The 22,208-nt window shown below is 38.7% G+C and overlaps 1 protein-coding gene across 3 annotated transcripts in view; it reads right to left on the bottom strand.

Moving 5' to 3' along the window:
- The window catches only part of PLAA (phospholipase A2 activating protein), a 44,105-nt gene extending 23,503 nt beyond the window's left edge, over nt 1–20,602 (bottom strand). For 2 of the 3 annotated variants that reach the window (XM_047767545.1, XM_047767546.1), the window contains exons 1-5: nt 20,051–20,601; nt 15,895–16,088; nt 3,261–3,361; nt 3,053–3,173; nt 181–348 (exon numbers count right to left, since the gene is read on the bottom strand). In XM_047767545.1, the coding sequence (XP_047623501.1) occupies nt 181–348; nt 3,053–3,173; nt 3,261–3,361; nt 15,895–16,088; nt 20,051–20,199 (733 nt within the window). In that variant the 5' untranslated portion in view covers nt 20,200–20,601. Of the gene's footprint in view, nt 1–180; nt 349–3,052; nt 3,174–3,260; nt 3,362–15,894; nt 16,089–20,050 lie in introns of all 3 variants that reach the window. The other variant, XM_047767547.1, reaches the window with a different exon arrangement.
- Nucleotides 20,603–22,208: the final 1,606 nt, after the last annotated feature.

Genomic DNA, 22,208 nt, shown 5'->3' with positions numbered 1-22,208 from the left:
ATTATACAAACTCTTTCCTCAGATACCCAAGAACATTTACAAAACAACCACCAAACCTGAATATAAGATGATCATAGTTTTCTCTTTTAGTAAAAAAGAAAGATACTTTATATGAAATAAAGTTTCATTGAAACAATGCTCAATACAAAATTTTAAATATGCAGTATCAGATAATCTCACCTTTACAATTTGGAAAGACAGATATGCTATAAATATAATTTGTATGACCATAAAATACTTCAAGACACTCGCCAGTGATCTGCCACTTTCTAATACTAGCATCATTTGCACAGGAGAGAAATTCTGTTTCACTCAAAATTGCCAAGCCTCTTACACAGTCTTCATGCCCTATATATATTAAAAAAAGAAAAAGAATAACATAAATCAGTAAAAATGGATCATTTGGTTGTTGGCTCTATGTATCTTGCTAACATTATAAAACAAACCAGTGATATTAAAAAGTGATTTTCAAGTTAGAGATATTCATTATTTTTTCCCATAGAAAAGCTTAGTAGACAAAATTGTATTTTAGCTTTGGCAATTTTTTTTTTTTTAATTTTTGGCCACCCTGCGGCACATGGAATTCCCAGGCCAGGGATCAGATTGGAGCCATGTTTGTGACTTATGCCACAGCTGCGGCAAGGTCAGATCCTTTAACCTACTGTGCCGGGCTGGGGATCAAACCTATCCTGGTGCTAAAGAGACAGCTTTGGCAACATTTTCATCATCAGTCTTACCGTATAATACTGAGATTAATACTCATAAAGCACTAACAAAAGAAAAATTAAGATTAGAAAAAATATTTCAATTGTATAGGAGTCTGAAAATCTTCATCATAGAGAAGTAAACTTTATTAAGAGATGAAAGAATAGGCTGAAAGAGATAAATTTATGTAAAACCACAAAAATAGAGCTAAAACAAGAATTCAAGTTGCCTGCCTCTTCTTTACCTCTTCAGAGTCAAATAACTTCTTCTATCCTTTTGCTTTAAACCAAAATGTAAACATAAAGCCAAACATTGCTGCTTTGTGAAGGGGAATATTTCAAAATTCATATAAATACAGGCATTAAAATAATAAATGAAAAAATGGTAAAATTAAAACTAATGACTATTGCTTCTTTTAAAAGGCAAGAATTTTTAAAATTAAAAACTTTTTGCATTATGTTAGTTGTTTAATATATATAAATATATATACATATATTTCTCATCAATAATTTTTTAAAACTCGAGAAAATTCAATTTTTTCCAATATTAATTGAGGCACTGTATGGCGATAGTTTTTTTTAAATGATAAAACATTCTCAGAAGCTTATGATCTAATAAAGGAGATCGTAAGTTAAAACCTTCCCATGCTTAGTACTTCCTGATTGAGATTAACTGTAACAGATTAATAAAAGCTTGACACAGGAGTTCCCATCGTGGCTCAGTGGTTAATGAACCCAACTGGTATCCATGAGGATGTGGCTTTGATCCCTGGCCTTGCTCAGTGGGTTAAGGATCTGGTGTTGCCATGAGCTGTGGTGTAGGTCACAGATGAGGCTTAGATCCTGCGTTGCTATGGCTGTGGTGTAGGCCGGCAGCTGTAGCTCTGATTAGACATCTAGCCAGGGAACCTCTGTATGTCGCAGGTGCGGCCCTAAAAAGACAAAAAACAAAACAAAACAAAAAAACAACAAACCAAACAACTTGACACACATTTTATGGTTGAAAGCGAAATAAGAGAGATATTTACTTATAACTCATTGCACATTTCCATCTACAGGTAGTTGTTTGTTGGTTTCTCTCTTTTTTAGAGCCACACCTGCAGCATATGCAAGTTCCCAGGCCAGGGGCTGAATGGGAGCTGCAGAGGCCCCTACCACAGCTGCAGAGGCCCCTACCACGAGCTGCCTCTGCAACCTATGTCGCAGCTCATGAAAATGTTGGATCCCTAACCCACTGAGCAAGGCCAGGGATCAAACCTGCATAGTCATGGATACTAGTTGGGTTCTTAACCCCCTGAGCTACAACAGAAACTCCCATCTACAAATAGTTTTTATCTGCACAAAGGGACTTTTTGCAGTATTGTCCAGGGTGTTGATCAGCTTTTAAGGAGTAAGCAAAAATGAGAAAAAATAAACAACAAAAAAAATCACACCAAAAGTGGAAGTGCTATAAAAATTACCAATACCAATATTAGACAACAGATACCTCAGTGTAGAAGTTATTTAATATCTGAGTCATTAAAAGACTACCCATCAGAAACCACAACCTAAAGCCTAAAATGTGTTATTATTAAACAATGTATTTTAGTATTAATAAAAGCATGGATGTTTTCCTCCATATATGAAGATAACACTTCTGACCCACTCTTAAGACTTATGACTGCAAGTTTTAGGCTGAACTTGTTCAAATGACAACCAAAATATAACTGAGTACAAAAATTACATACACAAAATACATAGAAGCACATACACATACTATAGTTTATCAAATAGGTAATGATTAGTCCATATTTGGTTGTTTTATGATGGGTCTTATTACCTCTTTTAAAAAGATATTAAATACTGTCAGAAAATATACATCCACCCAAATTAAATGGCTCAAATATTATACACAGAATCTAAAAAAAAAGTGGATACAAATGAACTTATTTGAAGAATAGAAACAGACTCACAGAGTTGGAAAAACTTATGGTTACCAAAGAGGACAGGTGGGAGGTAGAGAGGGATAGACTGGGGGTTTGGGACTGAGGTATGTGGAATGACTGGCCAATGGGGATATGCATTATATATAGCACAGAGAACTCTATCCAATAGTCTGTGATAATCTATGTGGGAAAAGAATCTGAAAGAATGTATATGCGTATACGTATGACTGAATCCTTTGTTGTACAGCAGAAATTATCACCATCTTGTAAATCAAATAGACTTCAATAAAACTTTTTTAAAAATGGCTCAAATACACTGATTTTTTCATACACCACCTTAAAACTGCTAAACTTTTGCGAAAAAAAATCATCTGAGCAAATGTGAAATGGTGAAATTATAAAAGCTGTCTACTCTGATCTTACCAGAAAAGGTCCTCTCACATCTTCCGGCTTTCCATAGTTTAATAGTCTTGTCTGCTGATCCAGTTAACATTAAGCCCTGTTCAGGTAAGATTTTTACTGCCCATACTGCAGCTGTATGACCCTGTGAGGAAAATGGCTATTACATTAAGATGCCAGAGAATCATTGTATTTAATTATTTTCTAGAATATTCACACAGAACTACGGTACCTGTAAAGTCATCATACATTTGTCATTCAGCCAGACTTTAGCAGTAGTGTCCCATGAGCCACTAAGTAATGTCCCAAATTTTCCAGATGAGAGACTACAAACTAAAGAGAAAAAAGGCATTAACACATTTTCATACAGAAAAATATTCAACCTTGGTAGTTACTGAAACACCACAATTTTAAAAATGATTTTTTTTTTGTCTTTTGTTGTTGTTATTGTTGTTGTTGTTGTTGCTATTTCTTGGGCTGCTCCCGCGGCATATGGAGGTTCCCAGGCTAGGGGTTGAATCCGAGCTGTAGCCACCGGCCTACGCCAGAGCCACAGCAACGCGGGATCCGAGCCGCGTCTGCAACCTACACCACAGCTCACGGCAATGCCAGATCGTTAACCCACTGAGCAAGGCCAGGGACCGAACTCACAACCTCATGGTTCCTAGTCGGATTCGTTAACCACTGCGCCACGACGGGAACTCCTAAAAATGATTTTTGAAGTGACTATATTAGCCAAGTAAAATTTAACTCAATGGAAATGCAGAAGAGTTCAATAGTCAAGGGCACAGACTCTGGTGCCAGACCGCCTAGCTATGTCCACTTATGAGCTGTCTGACCACAGGGATATTTATTCCTTAACATCAGATTTCTCATCTGTAAAATGAAGGAGCAGGATTAAATGGGCTGCACAATCCCATCCAGTTCTAAGAAACTACACAGAAAGATAATGCAAATGATTTTAAAGCGCTATATAGCTATTTAGGATCACTTTAGTTAAAATGACAAAAAATCCACAGCCAAGCTAAATGTTCAACAGCAATGGAATGGTTAACTAAAAGTTTTATTATCTTGATATAAAACTTACAGCTAAAAATTTTTAGGGAGTTCCCGTCATGGCACAGTGGTTAACGAATCCGACTAGGAACCATGAGGTTGCGGGTTCGATCCCTGGCCTTGCTCAGTGGGTTAAAGATCCGGCATTGCTGTGAGCTGTGGTGTAGGTCGCAGATGTGGCTTGGGTCCCGCATTGCTGTGGCTCTGGTGTAGGCCAGTGGCTACAGCTCCGATTGGACCCCTAGCCTGGGAACCTCCACATGCCGCAGGAGCGGCCCAAGAAATGGGAAAAAGACCAAAAAAAAAAAAAAAATTTTTAGTATGAAAAATTATCTAAAAATATGGAAACAAAAAAGAGAGTTCTGATTAAAAATGGCAGATTGTCCACAGTAATGCTATAAGTGGTATAAATCTATAAGAACAAAGAAAACAGAAAACAACATCACTGACTTAGCAAAATGGAGGAGGTTTCAATTTAAACAACCACAGAAAAAGATTAGAAGAGAATAACTGGTCCCACAAAACTATGAGACCTAATATTCAGCCACTAGATTCCACGGAGAATGGGGATAAGCAGAGGATGTAAAAAATGAGAATAGTGATTCAAAGTTCGCACATAACACCATAACACGGTGAAACACTAGATCTCTTTTCTTAGCCTAGAGCGTCAGGAGAGTATATCCTCACTCCCTGCAAAAAGAAAGCTGGAAGTTTATTCCCCAAAGGAACTGAAGCAGAGTTTCTAGACTAAGGCTACCAGACATAATAAAGGACTGGAATAAGAATCCCCAAGAAACACAAGGGGGATAAGTCTCCATCCTGTAATGCAGTACCTACAGCCCTCTGCTACCAAAATACCAGCAGCTAGACATATACTCCATCCATCTAAGTAAAAGGTGAGAGAATTCTTTTCTAGAGTACTGAATAATGCTAAAGAACTCCAGATGCAGACATTCGAGAGGTTTTTCCCTATACAAGTCAGACTATCAGATTATCCTCTAATGAAGCCTACCAATCATCAACCTCTATCTACATGAAAGAGAAAAACCAAAACAAAGAAACAGAAAAATAAGGGGGGAGGGTTTAGAGGGATCCATAAGAAATAAATCTGATTTCAGGAAGCAGGAAAAAAAAAATTCAATGTTATTTCCAAACAGATACTATATAAAAAAGGACTCATGAGACAACAAGAATAACAAATGCTAAAAACAGAAGAATCAAACTTAAAAAGAGGAAAGGATAGTTAAGAAAGTCAGAAAATAATTTCAGAATGTTCAACATTTAACTATGGGGATGCCAGATAGAGAAAAATAGGGAGGAGGAGGGGAAAGATGGGGTAGAGAACACAGAAACAGTATGAGAAAGATTCCCAAAGGGAAGGTAATGATTATCTAGACCAAATGAACCCACAAAAGTGCCCAATGAAAGGTACTTTGAGAAACAGAGACAGAGATGCATCATGAAATTTTATAACATTAGAAACAGAAGATTCCAAAAGTTTGGGAGGGGACCAGAAAAGTGCCCCACAGGAAAGATGGAAAATCAAAACAGCATCAAACTTGTAAATAACACCTTACCCTAAAAGACAACAAAGCAGTGTCTTCAAAATTCTGAGGTTAAATGGTTTTTATATAGTATTCTACAGCTAACTAAATTAAGTCAATATAAGACTAGAATAAGGCCATTTTCTAGTATGTAAATATAAAATATACTTAACCCCTATGTCCACAGCTTTCTCAGAAGCTGCAACTGTTGTATTAAACTAAAATGAAAGAGTTAAGAATGAAAAAAATATGGTATCTAGAAAATAGGGAAACCAGGATTGACATTAGCCCAGGGAGTACCCATCCAACAGGAGGCTAGAAGGTTACAAGAGAGAAGTTTCCAGAAAACACATGGGAGATATAAATATTTTAATGTATATGGCAGCCTTTAGTGATATTCATCAATATTTTCTGCTCTTCATCTTCTAACCAAATGGTAAGAGTGAACTTCCTAAGGGCTTTAGGCATGCTACGTGACTTCTCCTGGCACTGAAAAATGAGCATAAATAATGTTACTTCCAGGTGGAAGCTTTAAGGGCAGGTATACAATTAAGTCATGCTCCCTCCCCACTGCTCCAGTATCTGTGAAAGCACATGATGCAACCAAGCTTCTGTCATTCAAATCCCAGACTGATTACAAGGAGTAGAGCCCCTTGCTGCACTGGGCCTGTAAGATGCAAAGTAAACTTACTGCTTTAAGACACTGTGATTCTGGAATTTTCTGTTGCCAAAATGTCACCTAACCTACCTGACTGATTCAAAAATTAGTAGCAAAAGCAAGGCACTGTTGAAGCAAAAATCTAAAAGGCAATGATAATGGCTTAAAAGGCAGGCAAGGAAGAGAATGGCATCATAGAACAGAAGACCAGGGATCCTTGGTAAGGAACATTTGGTAAAGTTGTTATCAGCCATAACTCAGGACATGATAAACCCATAGCCTAAAGAGGCTGGAAAATGGACTTCAGTAATAGGCGTCACCTACTATTGGCCACATCTGGCTGGGCATTAAAAAAACGAAATGAGATCAAGAACTGGCAGGTTCAGAAAAGAAGAGTCCAAACTTAGGGATCTGCAGGGCTTAAGAGTCAACTGCAGGGCTTAAGAGTCAACTGCTTCTCAAGATGTAATGAAAAATATAAACTCAAGAAGTCCTTTCAGCACTAAAAAACAATTGAAACCCAGCCATATAACAGGAACATGTCAAAAACATGACTATCCATCGTGCGTAGTGCCAAAACTTTCAAATGGATTTTAAAATTATTTTCTTTTTTTTTTCTTTTTGTCTTTTAGGGCTGCACCCAGGCTAGAGGTTGAATCAGAGCTGCAGCCGCCGGCCTATGCCACAGCAAAGCTGGATCTGCGCCCTATACCACTGCTCAAGGTAACAATGGATCCTTAACCCACTGAGAGAGGCCAGTGATCGAACCCACATCCTTTTGGATACTAGTTGGGTTCATTAACCGCTGAGCCACGACAGGAACTCCTAAAAGTATTTTCAAACCCAAGAAAAATAAGGTTGTTGCCATGAAAATAAATGCTTTCAATTGGAAAACTGGCTCAGGGAAAAGAACTTAAGGGTTCAACTTTCCAACTAAAGTCTGACAGGCACAAAGTTTTCAGTAGTTAAATCTAGAGAGGCACGTAGGGAAAGAAGGGAGGAGAGAGGGGGAGAAATACAGCAAGTCTAGACTAAACTGAGGGCATGACTACTGACAAAGAGATCTGACTGGAAATCAAATTCTAAGAAGCACAGGAAGTTTTTAAGAGTTATACTGCCAAGACCTAAAAAAGTCTGTGAATGTTTAAGACTTAAAATGTCCCCTGTGCACCCAGCTCACATAGGCAGAAAACAAGTTGAGAAAGTTGCTTAGTCCCCAAGGAGGGCATATGCTTCAGTGTGATCAAGGAGAATAAGAGAAAAAAAGAATATCCCAGAGGGTTAAATAAGAGTACTGAAGAACAATGGACTAAAAACTCCTTTTGGAGACTAGAGGAAACTGACCACAAAAATCCACCACTCTATGAGGGAGGGTGGGATCTATCAAATAGCCACCCATTAGATTTCAGATGACTACAGAAGACTACTCTGCTGAGTTGCATTGTTCCCTTTTCTGAAAGGGAGTGTTTGCTCTGATTACCCCCAATGTTCCCACAGTTGCATACTGGGGCTAACGGGTGACTGATAACTTGTGTTTTTAGCCCACAGATCTCTGAATTTAAGAGGAACTATATCTGGATCTGATGTAGAAACACCTGAGCATCACTTCCCTGATGTTTAGAGTACTATGTATCATGCAAAGATTCTTTTTTTTTTTTTTTTGTCTTTTTGCCATTTCTTGGGCCGCTCCCAAGGCATATGGAGGTTCCCAGGCTAGGGGTCTAATCGAGCTGTAGCCGCGGGCCTATACCACAGCCACAGCAACGCGGGATCTGAGCCGAGTCTGCAACCTACACCACAGTTCAGAGCAACACCGGATTGTTAACCCACTGAGCAAGGGCAGGGACCGAACCCGCAATCTCATGGTTCCTAGTCGGATTTGTTAACCACTGCGCCACAACGGGGACTCCAGCTTTTTTTTTTTTTTTTTTTTTTAAGGGCCCCAGGTGCAGTATATGGAAGTTCCCAGGCTAGGGGTCAAATCAGAGCTGCAGCTGCCTGCTGGCCTATACCACAGGCTGCATGTGCCATTTACACCTCAGCTCATGGCAACGCCAGATCCTTAACCTACTGAGCGAGGTCAGGGATCAAACCTGCATCCTCATGGATACTTGCTGGGTTTGTTTCCAGTGAGCCACAACTGAATTTCTCACCCAGAGACTCTTAATTTTGAACTTGATGCTATAATTTGGTAGGACTTTTGGCTTGTCTGGAAATGAGAAAAAAAGTGGGTATATTTTGCCTGTGGAAGAGAGAGCAAGATGAATAGTTGGTGACCACAGGAAGACTGTGATAGCTCTCTCTTTTTGGGCACTGGCACTTGCCCCAAAGTGGGGGATGGCACTTTCCTCCTCCATTACCTAGAACTGCAATTTATAATGCTACTGGAAAGTGTTATACATATAACATCAACTGAAACATAGTACCACTATACCATTTAGAAAATAAAATTTGGAAAAAACAAAACAAAAAAACCTAGCCTGGGAATTTCCATATGCCACAGGTGTGGCCCTAAGAAGACACATACACATATGAAAAATAGAACGAACAAATGAACAAACGAACAAAAAAACAAAAGAATGAAAGAAGGAAAGAAAGGAAGAAAGAAAAAGAAAGAAAAGAAAAGAAAGAAAATTTGGGCTAGAAAGCAGGCCAAAAAAGTCATGATTTAAGAATGTCAATCATTAATTCTTCAACTACTCCTCACTAACATGGTGTTTTAAATTAAAAGAAAAGAAAGGAAAAAAATGACATTTGGACTCTAAAACACCAAGTAACTTAACAAAATAACAAAAAATGACCTTATGATAAGATAGACCAGGCAGAAAAAAACATCCTTAAGATGTGAAGTAGTATTTTTACTGCATAGGTTTTCTATGAGAAAAACTTTAAAAAAAATCAAGATAGTATGTTTAAAATAAAACAAGCCCTCACATTACAAAAAAACAATAACATACACAAAGTTAAAAAAATAAAATAAAAAAAAATAAAAAACTTGTAATTTGTATGAAAGGGTTAATAACTCTAATTTAGAAAGGACTTTTAAAATGGCCAATAACCTGGAGTTCCCGTCATGGCTCAGTGGTTAATGAACCCGACTAGTATCCTTGAGGACTCGGGTTCAATCCCTGACCTCACTCAGTGGGTTAAGGATCCAGCCCTGCCATGAGCTGTGGTGTAGGTGGAAGACATGGCTTGGATCTGGCGTTGCTGTGGCTGGGGTATAGTGTGTCAGCTACAGCTCCAATTTGACCCCTAGCCTGGGAACTTCCACATGTTGCTAGTGCGGCCTTAAAAAGCACCCCCCCCAAAAAAAAGCCAATAACCTCACATTACATTGGCAACATCTCAGGAAAAGATGCAAATGGCCCATCCCCTTATATGAAAAGATGCCCCCCTCCATAATGAGACGCAAATTGCTCCATATCATTTTTCACTTATCAGTTCGGCAATAACCTAAAAATCTGACAAAATACTTTGTTGGTAAAGGAAATAGGTACTCATACACTGCTGTGGAAATGCAAAACATTTTATAATATTTAATGAAGGGATTTGGCAATGACTAACAAAATTTCATATTTATTTACCCTTTGACACAAAACTGTGTTATCATACCTATGTTACACTCACAAAAGAATAAAATGACATATGCACAAAGACATTTGACTAGCAAAGATCAGAAACTTAGATATCCATCAACAGGGGAGCAACTGAATAAGATCTAATAGCCATAGTACACCTACACAGTGAAGTAAAAATGCCACTGTAAAAATGGATGAAGATTTCTATACAGTGCAATGAAGTAACCTCCAGGACAATATTATCAAGCAAAAATAGCCAGGGCAGAAAACTGCATATAGCACATTACCTTCTAAGAAAGGGGCAACATAAATATACATAAATATTTGCAATTTTTTTTGGAGAAAGAACAGAATTAAAAAAAATTACTTACTTATAAGGACGGTGCAAGGAAACAATACAGACATTCTCTAGACTTCTCTGTTTGCACTGAGTTGATGAGTTTTTTCCTTTGACACTACATGTGTTTTATATAATTACAAAACAAAATTAAGTTTTAAAAAATCCTGGTAAGCACCACTAATTCAAACTCAAATTGAGGTTTCTAAATACTATTTCCCACTAAAAGAAAAACATAAGTCTTCTCAGCAAAATAGCTATTTCAGGTCTAGAACAAGAAATGCATAAATTGAGCATTGAACCAAGCAAGGAAGGCTAGTGAAGGTCTTATCAGAGGACACAAGAGCCAATTTTTAGAAGCGGTCCAGTGACCAAATATGGGAGATTTTGAGAATCAAAAAAGAAAAAAAAATGACCTTAGGGGAATAAACCTATTTCAAAACCTAGTAAAAGAGGTGGGAGGGGGCAAAGCAAGCATTTATCCTGTCTTCTCTGTGTAAGTGTCTCATGTGGTAACCAGAGTTAATGTGGAAAACTATAAGATGCTTTTGAAAGAAATCAAAGATGACATAAATAGATGGAAAGACATACCATGCTCTTGTTCTGGAAGAGTTAATATTATCAAAATGAACTATACTACCCAAGGCAATCTACAGATTCAATGCAATCCCTATCAAATTACCAAGGACATTTTTCACAGAACTAGAACAAAGTATTTAAAAGTTGTTTGGAAGCAAAAAAGACCCAGAATAAGCCAAAGACATCCTGAAAAAGAAAAATGGAGCTGGAGGAATCAGGCTCCCTGACCTCAGACTATACTACAAAGCAACAGTCATCAAAACCATATGGTATTGGCACAAAGACAGAAATACAGATCAGTAGAACAGGATAGAAGTCCAGCATTAAACCCATGCACTTACAGCCAACTAATCTATGACAAAGGAGGCAAGAATATACAATGGAGAAAAGACAGCCTGTTCAATAAGTGGTGCTGGGAAAACTGGACATCCACATGTAAAAGAATGAAATAAGAACACTTCCTAACACCATACACAGAAATAAACTCAAAATGGATTAAAGACCTAGATACCGTCATGGCACAAAGGAAATGAATCTGACTAAGAACGATGAGGTTTTGGGTTTGATCCCTGGCCTTGCTCAGTGGGTTAAGGATCTGGTATTGCTGTGAGCTGTGGTGTAGATCACAGATGTGACTCAGATCCTGTGTTGCTGTGGCTGTGGTGTAGGCTGGCAGCTGTAGCTCCGATTTGACTCCAGACCTGGGAACCTCCATATGCTGCAGGTGTGGCTCTAAAAAAAAAAAAAAGAAAAAAGAAAAAAAAAGAAAGACCTAGATGTAAGACCAGATACTATAAAACTCTTAAAGGAAAACATAGGCCACTCTTTAACATAAATGACAGCAACATCTTCTCAGACCCACCTCTTAGAGTAATGACAAGAAAAACAAAATAAACAAAAATAAACAAATGGGAATTAAACATAAATGTTTCTACACAGCAAAGGAAACCCTAAACAAAACAAAAAGACAACCCACAGAATGGGAGAAAATATTTGCAAATGAATCGATTGACAAGGGATTCGTCTCCAAAATTTATAAACACCTCCTACAGCTCAATACCAGAAAATAAACACCCAATCAAAAAATGGGCAGAAGATCTAAACAGACAATTCTCCAAAGAAGACATATACGTGGCCAAAAAACACGTGAAAAGATGTTCAACATCACTCATTAGTACAGAAAGGCAAATCAAAGCCACTATAAGGTACCACTTTACAACCGGCCAGAATGCCATCATCAAAAACTCTACAAACAATAAGTGCTGGAGAGGGTGTGGAAACAAAGGAGCCCTCCTACACAGTTGGCAGGATTGTAAATTGGTGCAACCACTGTGGAAAACAGTAAGGAGATTCCTCAGAAAGCTAAAAATAGAACTACCATTTGATCCAGCAATCCCACTCCTGGGGATTTACCCAGAGAAAACCATGACTCGAAAAGACACATGTACTCCAATGTTCATTGCAGTACTGTATACAACAGCCAAGACATGGAAACAAGCTAAATGTCCATCAACAGAGGAGTGGATCAAGAAGATATGGTACATACACACAATGGAATATTACCTAGCCATTAAAAGGAAAGAAATATCGGCATTTGCAGCAACATGGATGGATCTAGAAATTATCATGCTAAATGAAGTCAGTGAGACAATGAGACACCAACATCAAATGCTATCACTTACACGTGGAATCTGAAGAGGACAGACTGAACTTCTTTGCAGAACAGATACTGACTCACAGACTTTGAAAAACTTATGGTTTCCAAAGGAGAGAGGTTGGGGGGTGGGGGAATGCAGTGGGGATTTGGTATGGAAATGCTATAAAATTGGGTTGTGATGATTGTTGTGCACCTATAAATGTAATAAAATGCATTAACTAAGTAAAAAAAATAAAAATTTATCACTAAAAAATAAATTAAAAAAGAGAATGTGAAAAGTTATTTGCAGAAAAATGCTATTAAGTGAAGAAATAATAGAATTAGAATACAATCATTTTGCCAATTTTAATGAAATATTGGATCTGTGTAATGATCATCAACAGATGCTAACGACTGTTATCATCAAAGGCTGCTAGGAATTTTATAATGAATAGATGAATCTAATCACAAAAAGAGATATGTGCTTCATGTTGTGCCACAATAGAAAGGACACAATGCTACCTGTAAAGCGTTCTTGCCAAAAACTTGAATCTGAATCTGATCAACCTTCTAGATCTAATAGTTTACGAGACTAGGGGACTGAGGAATATTATAAATAAGAAACAAGGCTTTAACCAGCAGAGTTCAGATTATAGGAAATTCTATATATAAAATAAGCTAGTTTCAAATAGAGAGGGAAATTTAACAAAAGGAAAAGAAACTGATAGATTGAAGGACATGGGAACTTACTTGGGTCACAATTCAAACAAACTTTAAAAAAAATATGAGACGACTTGTAAATTTGAAAATTCACTGAATATTTGGTAATAAGTAAGATTTTTAGTTTTTATTATTATTATTATTATTTTGCTTTTTAGGGCTGCACCTGCAGCATTTGTAGGTTCCCAGGCTAGGGGTCCAATCAGAGCTATAGCTGCCGCCCTATCCCACAGCCACAGCAACACCAGATCCGAGCCGTGTCTGCAGCCTACACCACAGCTCATGGCAATGCCGGATCCTTAACCCACTGAGTGAGGCCAGGGATTGAACCTGCAACCTCACGGTTCTTAGTCGGATTTGTTTCTGCTGCACCAAGACGGGAACTCCAGATTTTTTTTTAAGGTGTGATAATAAGTGGTTGCGAGAAAAAAAAAGTACTTCCCGACATGCGAAAATTACAACACTCAAATTTCAGTGTCCATAAAAAATGTTTATTGAAACATAGTTGTTTACTTGTTTATTTCTTGTCAATGGCTGCTTTTGCACACAATGGCAGAGTTGAGCAGTTGTGCAAGTATGGCATGCAAAGCCTAACGTTTACTATCTGGCCATACACAGAAAAAGTTTGCCAAACCCTAGTGTACAACGCCACATACCAAAGTACTTACAAATGAAAGAGTATACTGAAAATTTCCTTTAAAATAATGTGGAGGAGGAAGATGATACAAGATAGGCATGTGTGATAATCCTTAAAGCTAGATAAATACAGGTGTGGAAGATTATATTATTAATCTGTTATATTTGTTTAGATTATTATATTACTGTTATATTTGTTTATAAATTATTATAAAATACTGTATCTCTACTTTCATATATACTTGAAGATTTCCTTCAAAAATTTTTAACAATTCCTGGGAACTACGTCTAGTCATTTATGATGGAGCATGATAATGTGAGAATAAAGAATGTATACATATATGTGTAATTGGGTCACCATGCTATACAATAGAAAAAAAAATAATGTGTTGGGGAAATAAAAAACAAAGAAACCCACAATTGATAGAATACTGTGAACCAACTATAATGGAAAAAATAAAAATCATTAAAAAAATTTTTTTAAATTTTGTATCACTCTGTATTGAGGATTTCCCATACATACACACAAAACATTTTACAAACTTCTTAAAGGAATTAAGTTTAGAGTGCTTACAGGTCATACTATTTGTTTAGATTTCCCAAATTATTACAGATACATTAAAAAAAAAAGTAATAAGCGTACTGCACTGATTAAGCATATTATTTCGTAACAAAGAGCTGTTAAGCAAATACCAGTCCAGGAATATCAGAGAATAAGAAATATGAGTTCCCGTCGTGGCGCAGTGGAAGTGAATCCAACTAGGAATCGTGAGGTTGCAGGTTTAATCCCTGGCCTCGCTCAGTGGTTAAGGACCTGGTGTTGCTGTGAGCTGTGGTGTAGGTCACAGATGCAGCTCGGATCTGGTGTGGCTGTGACGTAGGCCAGCAGCAACAGCTCCAATTAGACCCCTAGCCTGGGAACCTCCATATGACTGGGGTGTAGCCCTAAAAATATAAAAGACAAAAAAAGAAAAAAAAGAAATATACACAAATCACAGAAAATGCTATTCAAAAGTATTAAATCTCAAGTAATGACATCAGAACCCTAAACACATTCCTTCTGGGTTTTAATATGCTGCTAAATACAGATGTAAGAGCCAAATGATTAAAGATGCGCTCTCAGTTTTCCTGAGTAAATGAATTCCTTGTACAAGATAGCTGAAAAACCAAAACTACAAAGTATATAAAACTATAATGGGAATTCTCACCATGGCTCAGAGGTAATAAACCCAACGAGTATCCATGAGAATTCAGGTTCAATCCCTGGCGTTGCTTAGCAGGTTAAGTATCCAGCGTTGCCATAAGCTGTGGTGTAGGTTGCAGATGCGGCTTGAATCCCATGTTGCTGTGGCTGCGACGGCTACAGCTCTGATTCAACCCCTAGCCTGGGAAATTTCATATGCTGTGGGTACAGCCCTTTTTAGACAATAAAATAAAACAGAACTATAGTATCATCCTTTCATAAATGAACATTTTACTTTTTTTTTTCTTTTTTCATTTTTGGCTCTCCTGCAGCATATGGAGCTCCAAGGTCAGAGATCTGGGCTGTAGTCTCGACCTACCGTAGCTGTGGCAATGCCAAATCCTTAACCTACCAGCTGGGCTGGGTATCAAACCCTAGTCCCAGCACTCCCAAGATGCCACCAATCCCACTGCACCACTGCAGGAGCTCCCTGAACATTTTACTTTTTACATATATAAGCAGGTCAACCTTTAGTGATGACAGTAAGTCTGTAACAGAAATTACAGAACATGGAGTTCCCATCATGGCTCAGTGGTAACAAACCTGACTAATATCCATGAGGATGTAGGTTCGATTCTTGGCCTCACTCACTGCATTAAGGATCTAGCATTGCTATGGCATAGGCTGGCAGCTACAGCTATGATTCAAGCCCTGGCCTGGGAACTTCCATGTGATGCAGGTATGGCCCTAAAAAGAAAAACAAAAACAAAAACAAAAGAAATGAAAGAACAATGATGATCCAAAAGGTTTTCACTATAAAGACATAGCTATAGTTAAAGAAAACATAATAAAAACTAGGAAAAGTAGATATAAGAATTTTATCTTCAAAAGGAAGAAACTTATTTCAATAGAAAAATACCAAAGTATTATACTCACCAGTATTTTTGTGACCTTTTAGTACATAAAGTGGTGCTGGACTCTCCAGTGAGAAAATGCAAATATTGTGGTCATTTCCCCCAGTGGCGATTAGTCCATGAGGATACATGTCACTTGAAGGTATGATACATACACAAGAAACAAAATTGGAGTGGCCACTCATACAGTGCATTTCTGTAAAGCCCCTGTTTGGACTAGAAAAACATGAAAATTAATAAGATATCTATTTTCCCAACTCAGCCAGAACATAATTTGTCAAAGTACTCTTTTAGTTTCTAAGTTGAACTTTAGAGTGCATACTATTTTAAAAATTTATTGTTTTTGGAGTTCCCTGGTGGCGCATCAGTTAAGGATCTGGCATTGTCACTGATGTGGCTCAGGTCATAGCTATGGCATGTGTTCGATCCCTGGCCCCAGAATTTCTATATGCTATGCACCAGCCCCACCCCACCAAAAGAATCTATTATTTTAAATTAAGTATTAAATATATAATTTATATTAGCTACTTCAGAGGTTTACATCAGATTAGAAGTTTAATTAGTATTTCATTGTTAAGTGTACATTAATTAACAGAAAGAACAAGGAAGGGAAGGAAGGAAACAAATATCCTAAGTGGCTTTCGCTCATTCTCAATCTTTATCTCTACTTATCAGTGACTGGTACCCTAAGAAATCCCTGGTGAAGTGAAACATTCATGCAATTGGGATAATGGAATCCACTATCACTAAGCCTTAAAAACAGTGAGGACATTTCACACTATGAAACACTAACTTAGTACCCATTACTATAGTGTGTGTATCTAAACAGCTAGACTATCAATCACTCTCAATATGCATACTAAATGAATACAGGGACATATAAATGATTGCTCTAGGGACACAGCATATTAATAACTGCCCTAGGAATTAGAATAACTACCATTTAAGAATCAGAATGGCTTCAGGCTTCTCAATTGTAACACTAGAATACAATGGAGGAATGGTTTCAAAATTCTGAAGAAAAATCATTTGGAAATTACAATGCTACAAGCATTTAAATCATTATTTAAGTAGCAAGGCAGACTAAAATCATTTTCCAATTGCAAAGTCTTAATACATTTATTATCAATGTATCTCAGAAAGCTTCTAGAGGATGTGATTCAATAAGGAGTCAGGGAAGAAAACAAAAAGAGAAAGTTACAGGACATTGAAAATAGAAATCCAACACAAGAGGTCCAAAAAAGGACTCTTGAGATGACAGTGAAGTGTGACTCCAGGACTAGCTGCGCATCAGAGGCAGACAGACCAGGTCAGAAAATTTTCACTGTCTGGAGGGTGAAACTAAAAATATTTAATGTGTCTTGGGAGTTCCTGTTGTGGCTCAGTGGTTAGCGAATCCAACTGGGAACCATGAGGTTGCGGTTCAATTCCTGACCTCACTCAGTGGGTTAAGTGTCGTGAGCTGTGGTGTAGATCACAGATGCAGCTCGGATCCAGTGTTGCTGTGGCTCTGGAGTAGCCCAGTGGCTACAGCTCCGATTAAAACCCTAGCCTGGGAACGTCCATATGCCATGGGTGCGGCCCTATAAAAGACAGAAAAAAAAAAAAAATTAATGTGTCTAGAGGTCTTGAGAGGAGATTGAGATAACAAACAACATGAAGTTGAATTAGTGATAAATACATAGAAAATTAAGCGTATGAAAACCCAAAACAAGGCTATTAGCTATGGGGGATTATAAAATTGTTGAGGAAGAGTTACCATAGTTTATTCCATAGTTCAGGTGTAGACAGACTCTGTATGGCCACAAAATACTAACATAGTCTAAATTAAATTAAATTATATCATAAGGCTCAGGGCATAGAAAGGATGCATATTGATGGGGGGTTGGCAGAGGCCAGAAAATAGCTAAATTTTCATATTCCACAATAAGAATAGAAAACAAAAAATGTTAAATGAAAGGAAACAGCAGTATAGCAGTTTATATACCCACATGGAAGTAAAATTAAAAAATAAGTAGTTAAAAGAGATAAACATTTTGCCTCTCAAAAAAGGAAACAGTGGGTTGAAGAATAGGAAGGTAATGGCTCTAATTTCTTAACAAGTTTCACAGAACTATTTGACTAAGGACCCAAAGTGCTGAGTGTTTGCATAAGGGAGAGATCACTTCAGCTTCAGCCCAGTTAGGGAATATTTAAGGCAGAAAGTTGAATTTGAAGTTGGAGTCTTTCAAATATGGGTAGTTTTTAAAAGGCAAAGCAATCACTGGTGACAAAATTAGTGTTAACTGAATACCACATGAATTTTGAAAAGCAAAACCAAAAAGCAACATGAGTTAAGTGAAAAGAACCAGTTTTCAAAGACAGGATCATTTCAGCTCAAAGTTCTTCAAGTTCCTGGAAGCCAATGATTTGAGCTCTTATCAATGTAACACAGTCCCACAAAACATGCACAAGTTTAAGGATTTAACTATTGAGCAGGATATTTAACAGGCATCCTTTAGCTACTCCTTATGGCAATGTTTATATCTTACTAGATATGTGCTGCTATTGAACTCAGTTTAAAATGTACAAGCTTAATCAGTAATTTGAACTCAAATACACGGAAGTTTCATATCAGTGTTACCAAATGGTTTGGACTATCACCGAATCTGAGTTAGAGGAAATCTTATCCAATTTAATATAGACATCTGCTCTACAATATTCCTACTTTAGTCTGTTATTATGCCTTGGCTATACTACTGCAAAAGCCTCAAAAGATCTCCTTCCACATTTATTCCTTTGCAATTCATTCTCCACCAGAAGCTAGCAGAAACTTCTCAACAGGTAAATCAAATCATGCTGCTCCCTGCTTGAAATTCTTGGAGGGCTTCCACCCACTAACTCTTGCCCAGTCCTCTTTCCATGGTATTATCTGGCCTCTGCCAGCCTCTAAGACCTGCCCTCACCTCACATCTCATTCCCTCCTGTACACAGGGTCTTTCCTTTCTTAATCCAGGGCTTTTGTGTTTGCTCCTTCTACTACCCAGTTCCCTGCTCCTTGACCAGCTCCATCTAGGTGTCATCTCAAAACAAACAAGCAAAAGAAACAAATGAAAACTTCCTTTGAGAGGCTTCCTTCTTTAAAATGTCTCTCTCCACTCAATTCTATATATTTATTTTCTTCACAGTGCAGATGCCAATATACAATTTATTTGCTTGATTTTTGATCCACCTCGATCCAGACTGTAGGCAAGCTCTAAAACACAGAGAACTTGTCTGTTCTTTTATTCTTCTTCAGGATCAAAAAACAAATATGAGGCACTTAATAATTATCTTCTGAATTTATGGATGGTCACAAACTCTGAGTGAAACCTCTGATAGGAGACTTACTACGTAAAGGAACCCACTTCCATTTTTCTCTTTCTGAACTGAAATCTGTCTTCCAGGTCTTAAAATTCTAGTTACAAGCAGAAAAATCAGGCCTGAACCCTTGAACTTGATTCGGACTGGAGCTTAATCTTCTGTTTCCTAACATTTTTTTGATTACTCTCTCTGACACTCTTTTGAAGGCAATGAGCTTTCTCTTCTCAAGAAAACCGTACATCTTGATACATCCATAACCATTTAAAGGGTTTCATCCCTTTCAGCCTTCCACACACCTCAAATTCTGACTCGGATAACATGGAGGGAGTCAATGCAGCTTTCTAGAACACAATTTTTCGAAACAAGGTTTTCAAAAATTAAATTAGAGGGAAGACACAGAGCAAATTCTAGAGAAAGAGGAGGACTTACTTCAATTACATGCCAGATGCTTTCACAATGCCTCACTTAGAGGGGTGCATCTGTCATCAAATTTTTTTCAAATCGGAAAAAAAAAACCATGAAAAACCGTTGTTTACAAACTGAAGCCATAAAAAATAACAGCTTCGTCCAAGGTCACCCACTCGTTAATGGACAAGTTAAGACAAGAAAGTAGGTTTCTGTTCCCCCAGTTCGGTGCTCTTTCAACCTAAATCTCAGTGGTTTCTTACACTGGCCCAGACTGCCAGTGTTCTCAGTATTTCGGGGGAGAGCGAACCGGAGAGAAGGCCGGGAAGAGGGAAAGGGGCAGGATAGGGCAGGGAAGGGTCACTCTCTTCCCAGACGCGGCAGGAAGCTTGCAACAGAGCCGAGGGGACAGCGGACGTCGCAGTGCTCACCTGTCCGGGACCCAGAGGCGGGTGGTGCGGTCTCGGGACACGGACACAAAGGCCCCCGGTGGATAGAGACAGCATACCAGGCCCCTCACGTCCAGCTCGTGGCCTGGGAGCGAGCAGCTCAGCCGGTACCTGGTGGCGCCGCTCGCCATGGCCCTAGCCGGTCCGGGACCAGGGCGCCCGGGACCAGAGCACAGCTCGACAACAGTCTGTAGGAGAGGCCCGGTGTGCGGCAGGAGAAGCCCTGCAGGTGAAGAGCGCTGGGACCGGAAGAGCCCGAGGGCCGGTGCGGAAGGGCGGCGAGAAAGTAGGCGCGCCGAGCGGGCCGAGTGACACAGCAACCCTGACTCGCACACCGGAATTCATCATCGGCCTCAGCCCCACATGACGCAGAGAGTGTGCGTCCCCGTGCTGAGGCCGACACAGAGTTGAGGCTCGCTTGGTTCCCACGCTCTGGACTGGGGGCAAAGAAAGACGCCACTGTCCCGCCCCGTTGCCGGAATCCGGGTCTTTTCCAAGCCCGAGTCCTCTCAGAGCCCTGGCCGAGCTGTTTATACTGATGGCGGATGTGGCAGGGACTACAAATCCCACAATGCCACGCGACACTGGGGCGTGGGCCCCAGGCGCGCGAAAGCAGGGTGTTTCAAATCTTGTCTGCGGGGCGGCGTGTTGGTTCGTGGGTGATGAGTTCGCTGTGCGTGTATTGTTGGGGCAGTCTTACTTCTGTTTCCTCAAACCATGTCTACGTAGTCTGCGGGGTGTTGGTTTTTTTTGTTTTGTTTTTAACAGTCTAAACGTTTTTAAATTAAAATGAGAGAGCTTGGGGCCAAATCGGAAACAATGGCTTGTCTTAACTTTTATGAACATTAAACTGGGTTCTTGGTACTTAAAAGAAGTTTTACGTGTAAACGCAAAGATTTAAAGGCTTCTCTCAAGGCTGTCGCATCTCTATACAAGTACAAATGCTGGGTCACCTTTCTCTATGTCTGAACACATTGAGGGAAAAAGTAGCTTCTGTGTGACAATACATGTAATAATTAGAATCTGTAGAGGAGGAAATATCTTTTTCTACTCTTCTAGCTTTTCTGCTGGAGCTCTGTAGCAAAAGACAGATTAATAGCAAAAAAACAAGGTTTTTAACTTGTGTATCTCACATTCAAAGATGAATAACTCAAAGAGGTGACTAGAATTTGGGCTTATGGCATCTTAACAAAGGGACAATGAGTTTGTACACAAGCAATAAAAAATGGAAAAGGGCCTTAAATCTTTGGAGGCAGCAAATTATGGGATGGCAACTATATGGGAAACAAAGGACAGATGAAGTTTTCTTAGTAAAGTCTATGTAGATTCTTCCAATGCAGTCTCAAGACTGTCAGTCCATTCTTGTTAAGGGACAAGGAGGGACAACTTTGAAAATTTATGTCCTGCTTTTAGACAAGTAGGGGAGTGGTGGAGAGCTTTTCTTGTACCTGGTTCTTTTCAACTGCCTGTAGCTCAAGCTAATTATTTACCAAAGTGACATATTTTGAGGTGGCCAATTCTACCACCCTTCACCACAGTGACCAAAAGGATAACAAATTACCACTACAGATATGCTGGGCTCAGATGGGATAATTACATGAAAATATTTTACAAGCTTGGATAACATAGGCAAATGACATTTCATTTTGTATCACACTGATTTTAAACTACTTGAAGGCAAGCATACAAAAGAATAGATCAGGACAAAGAATTTGAAAGTTGGAAATAATGTAAAAATATTAGAAGTCCACTATAAAGTTTCCATTATGGCTCAGTGAGTTAAGAACCCAACATAGTGACCATGAGGATGCAGGTTCCTTACCTGGTGTCTCTCAGTGGGTTAAGAGTCAGTGTTGCAGCAAGCTGAGGCATAGGTTACAGGTGTGGCTCAGATCCAGTATTGTGGCTGTGGCACTGGCCCCAGCTGCAACTAATTATGTTTGAGCCTTAGCCTGGTGACTTCTTAGGCCGGAGTCTACGGTGGTAAAAAGAAAAAAAAAAAAAATAGTCCAATGTGTATGTATGTTATGATTAGAGCTCCAATCACATTTAAGCTATTATAATAAGACTGGAAGAAAATAAACTGCAAGTTACTTCTTTACGAGAGAGGTGAGATTTAAGATGAAGTAGTTACAATATA

This window comes from Phacochoerus africanus, chromosome 2 (genome assembly GCF_016906955.1).
Source record: "Phacochoerus africanus isolate WHEZ1 chromosome 2, ROS_Pafr_v1, whole genome shotgun sequence".
NCBI lineage: Eukaryota > Metazoa > Chordata > Mammalia > Artiodactyla > Suidae > Phacochoerus > Phacochoerus africanus.
The sequence above is the reverse complement of the archived record's forward strand: the minus strand, read 5'-3'. Positions and strand labels throughout refer to the sequence as shown.